This window comes from Natator depressus, chromosome 17 (assembly GCF_965152275.1).
Source record: "Natator depressus isolate rNatDep1 chromosome 17, rNatDep2.hap1, whole genome shotgun sequence".
NCBI lineage: Eukaryota > Metazoa > Chordata > Testudines > Cheloniidae > Natator > Natator depressus.
Window position 1 is genome coordinate 6,449,544 of NC_134250.1, and position 14,608 is coordinate 6,464,151.

General features: G+C 36.6%; 1 protein-coding gene across 9 annotated transcripts in view; it reads right to left on the reverse strand.

The window, feature by feature from the left end:
* BCAS3 (BCAS3 microtubule associated cell migration factor) overlaps positions 1–14,608 on the reverse strand; it is a 489,647-nt gene that overhangs the window by 296,527 nt on the left and 178,512 nt on the right. For 7 of the 9 annotated variants that reach the window (XM_074974373.1, XM_074974376.1, XM_074974372.1 and 4 more), the window contains one exon: positions 6,994–7,038. The exons of the other annotated variants lie outside the window; for them this stretch is intronic. In XM_074974373.1, the coding sequence (XP_074830474.1) occupies positions 6,994–7,038 (45 nt within the window). The remainder of the gene's footprint in view (positions 1–6,993; positions 7,039–14,608) is intronic. 9 annotated transcript variants of the gene reach the window in all.

Below are 14,608 nucleotides of genomic sequence, written 5' to 3' on the forward strand. Positions count from 1 at the left end.
GCCCTCCCACAGGCATTCTCATCCTCCTATATCTCCAGTAGTCTTGTTTAAAACTTGATCCTGCTCCCCTTTAAGTCAATAGCAAAATGCTCACTGACATCAATAGAAAAGCCCTTCCAGCCCTTCCTGGGTGCACAGTGAAGCTGGAATGAAGCTGCAGTGTGATGGGAAATGAAGTAGTGTCCCTGGAGCGTGTCATGCCATTATTTCCAAGCATTTAAAATTCAGCAGGGGAGGGAGGGGCGGATGTGGGGAGGGAAGAAGTGCCTTCAACAAGAACTCATCCAAGGAGTGAATATTTTTGTAGAACATATTGCGGGAAATCGGCTTTGTAATTTTTAAGATTGAGAGAAAAGATTAATAGTTTGCAATTATACTGCATTTTCAGGCAAAGATTTCAAAGGACTTTATAGACAACAGTAATATAGCCTCCCAGCACCCCTGGGAGATTGTATTATGCCGGTTTTACAGGTGGGTCAACTGAGGCACAGAGAGGTTAAGCTGCTTGCTGCAGGTCACACATGCAATGAGTCTGTGGTCACATAGGAGAAAGTTTTGTTTTGAAAAACTTCTCAAAAGACTCTTCATTGCACTGACTTAGGGCCTGTGCCAAAGCCACAAAAGTCATTGGAAAGACTCCAAGGGACTTCTGTGGGCTTCTGATCAGGCCCCTAGCTATCTTGCATATGTGAGAGACCAGAATGCCCCAAAAGAGCAATTACAATGTATTGTATCAATAACCCTAATATTGATCTACCATTTAGCACTTGATATATCAGACTATTACAACTCTAATTACAGACTACTGGGTCAAAAGTCTGTGTTCTAAAAAGTTCCCAGCTATAGATCGTTAAACTGCCTTGTTTCCAAAGGAACTATTACAATCTACATTAAAATATTAGAACTGGCATTGAAATATTAAAGTGTTTGCTAGATTTTATTATACTTTTAAAAAAAAATAGCTTATAAAAGCAAGATTTTCTACCATTTCTATAACAAACAATGTATCAATCACTACTTTTTAGTTCCTTAACTTCCAATGAAAAGGTATCAATAGATTATTAACACGATTAGTGTCCCCTGCAGAAATGGAAGTGGAAGCTTAAATGTATGCATATATGAATATTGCTATTTATTGAAATACACCTCAATCAATAAGTGATTGTATTTCATATAGAAACAGGAGAGTCTGGTATGACAGTAACTTGCATATGACTGGTTGCATATGAAGAAAAAATTGAGTGCGAGTACGATTGAGATGTATTAATTTCTTCCTGTCATCAGTTTTGCAGATAATTGTGAATATTTTCATAGTAAAATCTGAGAACAAGAAAAATATTTTTGGGGGGAAAATATACATGAAAAGACAGGAAAAGAGGAAAATATACTCTGGGCCAAATTCTGCTCTCAGTTACATTGGTGTAGCTCTTGGAATAACTTAATTGGCTTCAACAGAGTTTTATGAATTTACAGTAACTGGTCTTCTAATCATAAAAAATGAAAACCTCTATAGGGGCTTTTTCCACCCCAACTGCCAAAGAATTATGCTTGTCCAAAAACAAATATAAGCACATTTAAAGGAAATGATACAAACTACATTATATTTACACCATATCTTTACAACATACATCTTTCAAGGCATGCATTTAAGTGTTGCTTTTCAGTGGCAAAACATTTTCTGTTCAAGAATGATGTTTTGTAGACAGAAAGTGGAGACCTTGTAAAACATGATTCTCATGTGGTTAAACTTAGTAGTTAAAAAAAAAACCTGTATCATATTTGGTTTAGACATATCTCTGAAAAAATTATAATGATGTCAACAAATCCATACTGGAAAGTTTTATAACACTGGAATCTTTAATGTTACCCCAGTCTTAATTTACCAGAGAGTTATCTTTACTACTTTCCCTTAAAGGACTTCTAGAGTCCTGTGGTTTTCCAAACTGATATATGTGGTAAAACTGTTAAAGAAATATATATTCATGTAATTGTGAATTTTTTAACATCTTCTTGGAAACTATAAATCCTAATTATTATGTGTACGTGATCAACTTTTCAAGCTTCATAAATGATAACAAAACAAGAATGGTGACGATAGGTGGTGACTAACTTGTTTCTACTGTGAACTCCTGCTCTTTACTCCCCCTTAACCTGTCGACACCTCATAAATTTCTTTCAGTACTGAAATTATAAGCCAATTGGCCTCACTTAAAAAAAAATAAATTTAAATGAATATTTGAAGTGTAATAACTTTCAACACATTAAACCAGAATTTTTATTACAAGGGATATGATGCAACAAGATAAAGCTAAAAAAAGAATCAATCCGTTTATAAAACAAGATGGGAAACTAATGGGTATAAAGTATACATTGTCCTTATTTTCAGTGTATCACCTTGACATATGATAGCACTATATTTAACAGATACTAAAAAGATCAAAGATCCTATTTTTCTAGGTCTGGGTCATTTTGAACTACTGTACATGGACCAGCAAGGCGAAAAGACACAACAAATAACAATGGGACCCATAACCCCCTCCTGTGGGACAATCTGCAGGAAAGGACAAATAAGTGGAGGACATCTCTTAGAGGTTCCCTCTGATGGAGACTTCTTCCTAATTATTTCATTAGTGGTGCTGGGGAGTATTCTCACCTGCCCCTCCAAATGAACAGGCGGTAGGCCCAACTTACAAACCCTACAGATCCCAGGGATCTACAAGAGACCAGGGCCATCTACCTTCATCTACACTGGTCCTGGGCCCCCCACACCACTTCACCATGCTCTGGCTCAAATGGAGCCGCTCTGGCAGCCAGCAGCAGCATGGCATAACACCCTATGGAAATGGAGTACTGACTCTGGATACTTTTTATTTTCACCTTGAGCTCTGCAGCAAGCAAGAGTAGGGGTATGGAGGTGGGCGTGAGTGAGATAATGCATGTCCTCCACCTGCACCTCTTACCACACAAATCCCTTCTTAGGTCTGGCCTCAGGGTCTGGGGGAAGACACTGCCTTTATGCATGGGAGGGAGATGTATGTGAATAGGATCCCCTCTGCATGTGGATCTCAGGAGCACAATTTAGCACAACAATAATAAAACATTTAGCACTCTGGGCTTCACCCTGCTTCAACTCTAATGCAAGTTTTGTCTGAATTAGTAGTGCAAGACAGGGCCCTATATATACCACATCTTTGAGTGCTCTACAAGCACTGGGCCTACTCTTACTCCAATTGAAAACCGCAGCAAATCTATTAAAAGCCATATTCGTCCTACAGAGAAGCAAAGGAATGCCAGCAATTTTTTTCTGAAACAGTGACCTAGCTGGGTACAGAACACAGGAATTCCTGTCCCCAGTCCAATGTGTTAACCACTAGGACACAGCGCCTTAAATAATTTCTTATTAGACTTAGTAGAAGATTAAAATTAAAAATGTTCACGAGTTCACCAGTTAAAATGTTAAAAAGAATCAAGCACCCTACTTTTTGAGTAGTATCAAAGCTGCACAATAAATATTTAATTTCCCCTTACATTTAGGTCCTGATTCAGGGGAGCAGTTAAGCACACACTTAAATCTCGCTCTATTCAGGACAGTACTTAAGTCCCATTGACTTCAATTTAAAGTTAAACACACATTAGTGACCGCCCTGCACCTTTAAGATGGAGAGACCTGGAGGAAAAAAGAGGGGGAGCTGGTAAAAGCCCCCCAGGTAATTATGGAATAAACATGGGTGTACTTGCACTGTACATTTTTATCTGCTGGGTAGTCCCAGACATCTAACAATAAAGTTGCGGCCTGATTAAACCCATGTCAAATGTCTCCGGTCCTTCTTTTGGAATAGCCAGACAAGGTGCTGACTTCAAATAGTAACGCTTTCCTGAATCTGGGTGTTCCTGACTGACAACCTATATCTTACTGAAACGCAGGTAAAGTTTGTTCATATCCTGGGAAAAATAAGAAGAGCAATTGCTACTAGAAAAGGACTTAAAAGAGCAAGCAGTTGATAAACAAGAGAAAGGCCCCATTTCCCAGATCTTGCAAAGAAGAGACTTTGAGAAATAAAATGTAGGCTTTCTTCATACCAACAGTATAACATGAAAAATGATTATTTTAGAAATTAAAGATAATTGCTGATTGTTGTAACAAATCCTTACGCTTAACTTCTACAAATGTCTTTTTTGTTGCATCACAGTAAAAGTGTTTATAAAAGGATCATAGCAGTGATTTAAACATTCTGATTTTCTATTTTGTTTCGCTGAGTGAGATTTAAGGTGGATTATAAGTAATAAAATATTTTTTATCTAAGCAGACAATTATACAGTACCAAAAACAGGCATACAGGGTTTCTCAAAAAGCTACATCTGTCTGAAAAATAAATTTTACCCTTTTAAATATGAGTCTTAAAATTGTGGTTTCATAAATGAAATTCTTTTAAAATTCATCTAAAAAGCAAAAGAAGTTAAGACATTTATATTGCATTATTGTATATTTTTAGCTTCAATCTAGGAGATTAAAATCTACTAATTAGGTAAAAGAGATAATTTACATACATATGATATAATAGAACTGATCTACAATTTACACTGTATTTGGGTTAATTAGTCTCATTCTACCTCTTTAGAATTATGTTACCAAAGAATAAAGTTTTCATGTTTGTTGCATTAACAAAGACAGCAACTGACAATTATTATCTGTAACCTACAAACTGGTGAACAACTGAAACCTCTAAAATGTTAATGTATTTTAATTTTGGAGGAAAAAGATATAACAACAATAAATTAGTAAACAAACTGGTAAATAATGTCTTTCAAAGTACCAGCAGGAAAATACTGCATGAAATTTACAGTTACATTTGCAAGAATACTCAAAAATTGTCTCTCTCTCTCAAGAATAACCATGATGATTTTAAATTATAAATGTTGTACTTATTAGTTTATAGTGTTTTGCCTAACATCAAGTAAATAAAGACATGATCCCAGTTTCCATTCCATGGAGCAAAGAAAAACTACCCACAAAACATTTACAGGCCCTTAAATTCAACAGACAATAAACTGTCAAATCTTTGCTCATTTTGCCGACATAATTTGAAGTCTCATTAAGATTTTAATGGAAACAACATGCCCTACATCTTTTTCATTCCCTGCCCCCAAGTGTATATTTTTGTCCCAATGTCTGTGTAGGCAAGTAAAGACTATTTTCTTGTGCGCCAACACTGGCATCAAACAGACCACAAAAGAGTCTTGTAAAAGACAAGCAATGATTTTAAAGTCTATTATATTTCATGTATTCCTCTCTTTAATCTAGGTCTTTTAATCTTGTTTCACTCTAAAATCATTTCTGGTTGACAAGTGTCCATGACTGTCTTTGTTAAAGCTAGGGGAGCCTGCTTTATGAATCGAGGCTACTGATGCATCCATTTATTAGATAATCCACATTCAAAACTTTTTGTCTGATGCCTGTATAGTTATTAGGGAAAAAGTATCAGATGGAATGCTCAACTACATGGAAAACTACATTTACAAATGAATTTTAGGAAGACAATTTCAGTATGTATGCAAAAACACAGGTTATCTTACCCCAAAAGGGCCTATCTGGAACTCTTTGTTACTTTGAGTTATTATTTCTTGTAATATCTGCAGCACAAATGCTTTCATAATTCATTTATATTTTTAAAACTATTTTGATGCTACAGTATAGACACTAGTATAACCCTCACATAGTAACTATCCCCACTATAAGGAAATTCCATGTTATTTTCTTTTGTTCTTAGCCTTTATTTAATAGAAACTGGTGCCCCACTGTTCTTGTATTTGAGCTTGTTCAAATATCCCTTTCAGTATCTATCCTTTCTATTCTCTTAAGAATGCTGTAGACCATGAGGCTCTTAAGCCCCATTTTTTCACAGAATATAGATTGAGGGATAATATTCTGATCTGGATGTAACAGGGCTGTATATGAACAATTCCCATTCGTGGTAATGAGAGCTGCATATATAAATCACTATACACTTACAGTACGTACTCCCCAATAGCTCTTGAAATCTTCTGCCTAAAATCCTCACAGCCCCCTTTCATTCTAGTTATCTAAATCTGTACCCACCTGATCATACTCTTTTTATAATAAGGTAACTAGGAGTGTACACAATACTGCGAGTCAGGCTGCACCAGTCTCTTGCACAGAATAACTTCTTATGATTATTTTTAATGCTTCCATGCCTGTACAGTATTTTTGGAGCTGGTTGTGGCAATAATCTGCAATGTTAAATGTTTAAAACAATGTATTGTTTTTATTACAAAAATGTGCCGACTATTAAGAAACAACATGTCTTTTGACATAGTGAGAAGAACTTCTGAATGTCTGTTTATTTAGTGTTCTTTAAAATGTTTCATCATTTAAAGTGGTTTCCTGAGTGGGACATGGTTAGTCATTATTACATTGTTATTTCATTTCACTTGGTATAATATTTTATTACTACCTAAATTGACTTACTGCAGAGAAACCTGTAGTAGCTGGTGTCTTCTGTCCATAAGCAAGGAAAGTGTTTAGACACGACGTGTGTGTGTGTGTGTGTGTGTGTGTGTGTGTGTGTGTGTGTGTGTGTGTGTGTGTGTGTGTGTGTGTGTGTGTGTGTGTGTGTGTGTGTGTGTGTGTGCGCGAGAGAGAGAGAGAGAGAGAGAGAGAGAGGCATTATGTTTTTAGAACAGATATTGTATTCACCTTTGCCTAACCAAATTGTTTTTAATCTTTTCTAACATCTTGGCTACTTCAAATATTAATTAAAATATTAAATATCATGAGAGAAACAGTGCACATATTTGTTTCTTGAACACTTGATGGCGAATATTTATCCATCGTTTAAAAGTAGCTGATTAAGTATACAGTGCTTCCACCTATGGATCAGCCCATGCAGTAAAAAAACAATTTGAATGTAAAATTATTTTCAGTGAGTACACCAAATGAATTATAGGCATGCTGGGATTGAACTCAGAACTCACCAAGGAGCTTTTATGGAAAAACATCCTGCTCCAAACAGGTAAGGTCTTCATGTAAAGGGGAAAAATGCACAAAAATTAGATGAAAACTCATTATCAACAACTACAGTGTATATCATGCTATTAAAATTTAAGATAAAAGGTAAATAAAATAATTTCCATAACTGTTTGCAAGGCCCCTGAAGGTATGCTGAACTCTAATGTAACAAACATGCTGATGAGGACCACATCATCCAAACACTTACTCATGTCAGTAGCCCCACTGACATCAATGTGACTACCCATGGAATCAAGTGTTTACAGGATCAGGCTCTTCATGCAGTAACTGCTGTAAATACAGCATCCACATGCTGCTATCACTTTTAATATGGGCAGATTTTGAAAAGTTAGACAGTATAGTTTTCCTTTTTGAAATGCTCTGGCAACGCCTTGTAAGAGGCACTACAGAGGAAACACAGAGTTGCAGGCCTTAAAACAATATTCAAGTCATTATTAATAATTAATAATTTATTAATAATAAAGACGAACAAAGTAAATTAGCATCAACAGCAGCAGATGTGTGGGTGTTTGTCATTAAATGTTTAAAATCTGACAACGAGAGTCGAAAAAAATAATTGCCAGGAAGAGATCAGTCCTACAATAAACAAACTTCAGGCAGAACCACCATCTTTTAGGGAAGTTCTCCCTCCTCCCTCTTCCCCATTTTAAAAACACAATCTTGGACATTAAAATGGATAACAGTGGCATGACATGCTAGTCTTTTTTCCTTACAAGCTAGTCTGGAATGCAGCAAAGAAAAGAATCACTAAATTTAAATGCAACATCCGACATAAAATCTAATACCGATGCACAACTTAATATGTTTGGCCACTTATTAAAATTCTTTCTACAGCACAAAATCAGTTTTCAAAACTATTTTCTATAATGTATAGTATAGTTTTTAAAACCAACCCCCCCACCACATCAATTTTTTAATCAGTTTGTTTGTTTTAAATCACCCTGGCATAAGCCATAATCATACTGACATTTGTATACAGTCTGAAAAAAAGGGGATGATCAATTTAAAGCCAGTTATGTGCTCAGGGCTTCTATAATCCTTCTTTGGGTCATTTAGCACTACCCATATAATTGCTGTAGTCAATTTTTTTAAATGCAGATGTGTCCTTACTTTTTCTATATCTTGAGTTAAGGACAAATAATTGCTAAATGAAACTGAAGTGAAATATTTTCAGCCACCCAAATAAAACAAAAGGCTATCACAAGGGGGAGTTTTAGGCATGTAGCTATACGTTTTCACCTTCAATTTATACCAATTTGACATAAGAGCAATACCACTGAACACAGATGTCTTTTAAAGAAAGTAGTTATGTAAAGTTAAAGAAAACAAAAATGTTACACCTGCATGCTTAGGGATCTGAAGATGTACTTATCCAAACAAGGACAAGAAAATTGCCAGGGCAATGAAGTAACCCATAAATTATAATGTTTTCATATTAATACAAGTTTTAGTTTTGTAGGTCAACGACCAAATTAAAGGTATTACAAGCTCTGCAGCTTTATCACATATAGTAACGTCTCCTTTAATTAAATTGTTTTCATCCACTTGCCTACTCGGGTGCCAGTTCTGCATCAAGGTCCACTAGGGTGGAACCATCAGCCCCCCAGGAAATGCCTAGCCATTCTAGAATAGTGCTAGAACCAGGGTTTGGGGTTTTTGCCACCCCAAGCAAAAAATTTGCCACCCCAAGCTCCAAGAGCGCAACTGCCCAAGGGAAAATAAGGATTGCCGGAATGCCGCCCCTGAAATTGTGCCGCCCCACGCATGTGTTTGCTTTCCTGGTGCCTAGAGCTGGCTAGAACCGACTTTAATTGGATGAACTGACTTCTAACATAGACAGCAAGTTATTGTCCCAAAAGCCACTCCAAGGATTCATCAACAGATTAACGAAGTGGTGCTGCACTTAAGAAACCTTTGACAAAAAACAGAACTCTCCATTATTCTTCACAACCCATTACCAACATACTCAAGAGCCAAGGATCTGCCTGGCCTAAATCTGTAGAGCCATTAGTTAGTGGTCTAATCATGAGACTAGGAGCTGGGAATTTCTGAGTTGTAATCCTGGCTGAGTCCTACCTAAAGCAAATCAGTTTGCCTCTCTGCCTCAGTTTCTCCATTGGTAAAAACAGGGAAAATAATACTTATCTAAGATCACAAGGACGCTGAAAGAATTAAGTATTTGTTTGAAAATTCTATAAATTATTATTAAACTGAACAAGTTACCATGAGATCTTTTTTAAATCATGAAAATTACCACTGCCTTTTTCAAGAATAAACTAAGAGACCAACACAGATTTAACTCAAACTGCACATTTTCAGATTAGATTTCTTGTAGCACAGAAAAACTGCAGTAACATTTTTAAAAATTGCTTACATTCTCAATACAAAGTCTGTACACATGTCAGATAGCACAGCAGTAACCCCTTTTTGTTCTGCGGCTCCCTGCTTTCCTTAATTTACAACTCATTTCTGTGATCTTTTACACAAGCAACGGAACATGTTCTACAATTTGCTTCACGCAGCATGGTTGGTTTGTTAATAAAAAAAAGACAATGTACAAATTACAAGATAACCCATCCTTGAATTGACAGCACCAGATGGCTATGCTGGGTGACAATAACACAGCAATGTCAAGGCAGAAAAAAAAAAAAAAAGCCACTGAAGTTCTATGTTGCAGTGGCTCGAATGCCAAGTGCACATAAGACAGTATATTGGGAATTGTCTCCCAATGGAAAACATATTAAATGATGGTGATTATGATTCAAACAGTATTTTTTATTTTTTCACCTAGTTTTCAATCTGATCATGAGTTTTAAGAAATCCAAAACTTATTTGATTTTGCTGCTTTAGCATGTTTTTTAAAAATATGTAATTATTCAAGATCTTAATAAATTCAACAATATCTACTTACCCTAACCCCCCCATTACTATCAGGTTTCCCTGATATTTCATAAAGAAATTGTGACATTTGGGCAAAATGAGGGATAAATCACAGTACTTCATACAAATTACGAAGAGTTAGAGCTGCTTCTTTATTACCAAAGTTTAGTATACTAATTCTTCAGATGATACATAACTATGTTTGAAAAATGTGACCAAAATAGAAAGTTTTCAATAAATGTACAGGCACACTGATCACTGTCTTTGTAAGCTTTTACTTGGATTTAGTTTTAATGCATACTTGATTTTTTTCAGTTGTTGTTGCCTACGTAATTGGATCATGATATTGCTCTTCTTATTTTTGTTTGCATCACTAAATCGGACCTGGGATAAATTAAGCTCTTCTGAGTCAAAATACATCAAACAGATATCAATGATTTTCTGAACAAACAGTACAGGAGATGGGAAACATTAAAATGATAAAATCTTAGCCCATTTCAACATCAGAGACTTTATCTACGTTTCCCTCTCCTTATTTTATATAATAAAAAAAAAGTGGGAGGAGGGGAAATGGATAAAGTTTCACATATATGAACTCAAACCTTTGAGAGGAAAAATCAGATTTGTTCCTGTTCTTGTAAGGAGCACTGAGAGGCTTTGTTTTGGCAAGAGACTACTAGAGAAATTGACATATGGGGGTTTCAGTATAGCTATGTTATATTTGTGACTGAAGTATGATACCAACATAAATGACCATCCCTTGAGAAATTTAAAATAAATGCTGCTGTCAAAGGAGCAAACATTTACAAGAGTTTTCCTTTGTAGCAATTACTTTATCATTTATTTCTTCCTCTCTATTACAGTTCATCTATTTTACCACATTCATATGAACTGGAACTAAATACAATTCACTCCACTGAAACAGGATGTACTTATAATAGGCCAATTGCAAACACAAAGCTTTCCTCCAATTAATTCATTCAAGTGCTGTCTTTTTTTTAATGGTCCCAAGACAGACAGACAGATTGTCTAGTTTTCTATTGCTTCTCTCAGGAAATAAATCATTTGTCCCTATATAGAAAACTCCCTTTTAGGATTTATAAGCTCTTTGCAAAAAAATTAATGAATTAGGCCACACCACGCTTTTCCAAGAGAAGTCAGTATTAATGGGGAAACTGACACACAGAGGTTCAGTGACTTACCAAAAGACACAGTGGAAATCTGTGGTGGAGCCTACATCTCCCAGCCCCCATGCCCATGCTTTAACTACAAGATCATCCTTCTTCCTTGAAAGTGGAGAGAGTCCCTTTGGGGAATCTTTTGTCGTGTTAAAGTGTTGATATGACAAACTGCAGGAAAGTGAGTCAAGAGCCTTATAAAAAAATGGGGTAAGAGTGAAGTGCCAAATGGAGATGGGAGAACAGACAGTTTAAGAGAAAGTGGTGGGGGAATGAAAAAGTCGAGGGAAGAAGCAAAGGAAGGAGACCAAAGAAAGAACAGTCATGGGAAACAAGGGATGCCATTTTTCTTGGTAAACTCACCCTCAGGTATTTAACAATAGGGGTGTAACCTGCATTCAAAATAAAGGAGCTTAACGAGTGGTCAGAAAATGTTCTGAGTTTTGCATGCTTACTTGACAAAAAAAGCTCCAGTGATAAACACTGTAATGACTAGGGTGACCAGACAGCAAATGTGAAAAATTGGGACAGGGGGTGGGGGGTAATAGGAGCCTATATAAGGAAAAGACCCAAAAATTGGGACTGTCCCTATAAAATCAGGACATCTGGTCACCCTGGTAATGACGCAACTCCTGATTCTTGTATTTCATTCTCATGGGGCTAACTATGGACTCATTCTGAAAGTTTACTCCTCCCTGGTTGCCAAGAAAAGAACAGAAAAGATTTGAGATCAATAATATTAAAGGCATTGATTAATCTTTTTGTATGAAAAAATATTTTGTTGTCCTGCGAAAAACTAGAACAAAAACAACAACTATTTGCTTGATGAATCCAGTTATAAATGATGCTTAAGTGTTCTAATGAAAGAGGGGCTTTTCAGATGCTAATAACTAATAAAGCAGACAAATCTAAAACTAGGAATTATCTGTTATTGTTTTAATCTTGCTTTTTCTTTCTGGAATTGTACCATAATAGATTTAAAATCTGATTTTTAAAAGCAACAGAAAGAATCAATTTTGATGACTCCTGTATAGTAGTTGTAAAATCCAACTGATTTCAAGCACTTCCTCCTTCTCTGATCACTGCACAATCACAAGGTTAAGCAGCTGCTTCCAAAGAGTGCCTTGTTTCCTTGAAGCACTGCTTAAAGGTGCTGACCACGTAGGTGTAAATACATCTGTCTTTTGCCATTTGTAGTAATACATGCCTCCTACACTTCTTAGAGCTAGGCAGATGGTCCCTGTCCTGTGTAAATATTACACCGTACAGACTTACATTGCTATGTGTTTCTAGAAATATGAGGGCAGATGTTAAATATGTCAAACACACGCTTTGCCCCCTGGAGGTTTAAGTTAAGGCTGCTGTCTCAATTTGGCCATTTTAGGCATGCCAGGCTTCTTGGATCCTAGGCATTCCTCTTAAATCTCTGCTTTGTAAATACAGCTTTTCATGTTAATTTTGTGTACTTTCATCAAATATTTTGGACACAGAACAAAAGAAGGCAGCCATAAGATTAGTATTACACATTTACACAGGATTTGCTGAATATTATCAGCCCATTCATGAAAATTGTACTTACATAGCTGGGGTCTTTTCCATGACCATTTTCCCCCTACATAAGCCTCATTGAATATTTTATGCTCAATTCATTAAAAAAAAAATTACACAAAATAATAGGATAGGGCAACGTTTGTGAATAGGAAATTTACATGTGGAAAAATCTGAGCATGAACTACACACTTAAGATAGGTACGAAATAATCCATAGAAATAAAATGCAAAATTTTAGTTATTTCTGCATTACTTGTACAAAATTTCAATGGCATCACCATCACATTTTTTTTCTTGTACATGGCCTCAGAAAATGCAGCAAAAATTACTGCTGCAAAGCAAATAAGTGGGGCCTAACACCACCACAAAGCTGACTTTTACTGTCTTCCCCTTCTGTCACTACAATCATGTTATTCCCCTCCTCACGTCTCCACTGGCTTCTTGTCCCCTTCAATCATCTCTCTTGCTCTCAGTTCCTAAGGGGCCAGTCACTGTGGTGCAAGCTCCCTATACTCATCTTTAAGAGTCTATGCATCTGTGCCGAAACCTACATTCTCAGATCCTCCTCCTCCCACTGTTATGCTCCTCCCAGTCCTTTTGCTCAACTCCTCTCTGTCTCCTTCTCCCACCCGTGACTTGTTCCTCTTTTGATGCACACGCTATGCCTTCCCTCCTCCTGGTCATTAGTCTCCCTCCCTCCCTCTCCTCTTCCTTGCTCACTTTCTTTCCAGCATTCATCTCCATGCTCCATTTTCCTCCCTCATCTGTGATAATATTGCACAAAAAACACCTGCAATGTATGCATGGAAGAAATAAACTCCAGTTTTTCCTTGTTCCTGCTTCTCTGTTGTTCCACACGTTCTGTCTACAATTCTCTGCACAGTTCAGGGGCAAATCATCAGAGGCGCTGAGCACTTACAATTCCCACCGAAGTCAAGGAGTATCACAGGTGTTCAGCTTTTGCTCGGCACTAAGGCCTGACAAAACTCCCATTCACATCAATGGGAACACAACTGGATGGTTAGATTATATGACCTTTAGGACCTTGCCAGGCATACCTGTAGAGCTAATGTAAAGTATAATAATAAATACATTTTATAAAATATCCCAGACATCATACCAGAGAATGAGTAATTAACCAGAATAAAGGTCACAATCCTGAAATCCTTACTCTGTGCTTACTCAAGTAAAACTCCCATTGAAGGGCACTAAGGTGAAATTCACCTGTCCCCATGTGAAATCTAGGTAATGTGGCTTTGAGCAGGGAACTAAGTAAGGGGGGTAAGCTGGTACTTACTTGCCAGCTCCCAAACTCCATGAATAGGCCGTGAATAGGAAGAGAGTTGTGCTAGCGTATCCACATAAGCATGTTTCTCATACATATAAAAGTCTGAGTCAATAAGGGAATGTTTGAGTCAAACTTTTAAAATAAAACTCTAACTGTCGAACCTTCAGGGACTTGAGCTTCTCCAGGAAGGAGGGGGAAAAAAAATCTATCATTGAGAGAGTTTATTCATGAACAGCAGAAACTGGAAGTTTTCAGACTTTTCCAGAGACAAATGGCTATTTTAAGTACACAAAATATCAACGGTCAGCTGATATTGTCCATTTTAGGAGCAAATACCCCAAAATTTTAAAATCTATGAAACCTGAACTTATTTTGTGCCTCTTTGCTAAGTGTGCATTATATGGCTGGTTAAACAGGACTTATTAAATGTCCTATTTAATAATAAATAATAATAATAATAACAACAACAACGCACACTTATTTAGTAGTGCTTTTCATACCAGAGGATCCTAAAGTGCTTTATAATACACTGTACATACGGAACTACTAAAATGTAGCTGACTCTTGGATGGATGGAGAAAATCAACAAGTGAATAGCATCCTGCAGAACAGTAAGTGGAAAAGGAAATTTTGATCAAGGAGACGGGAGCAAACATTCACATCT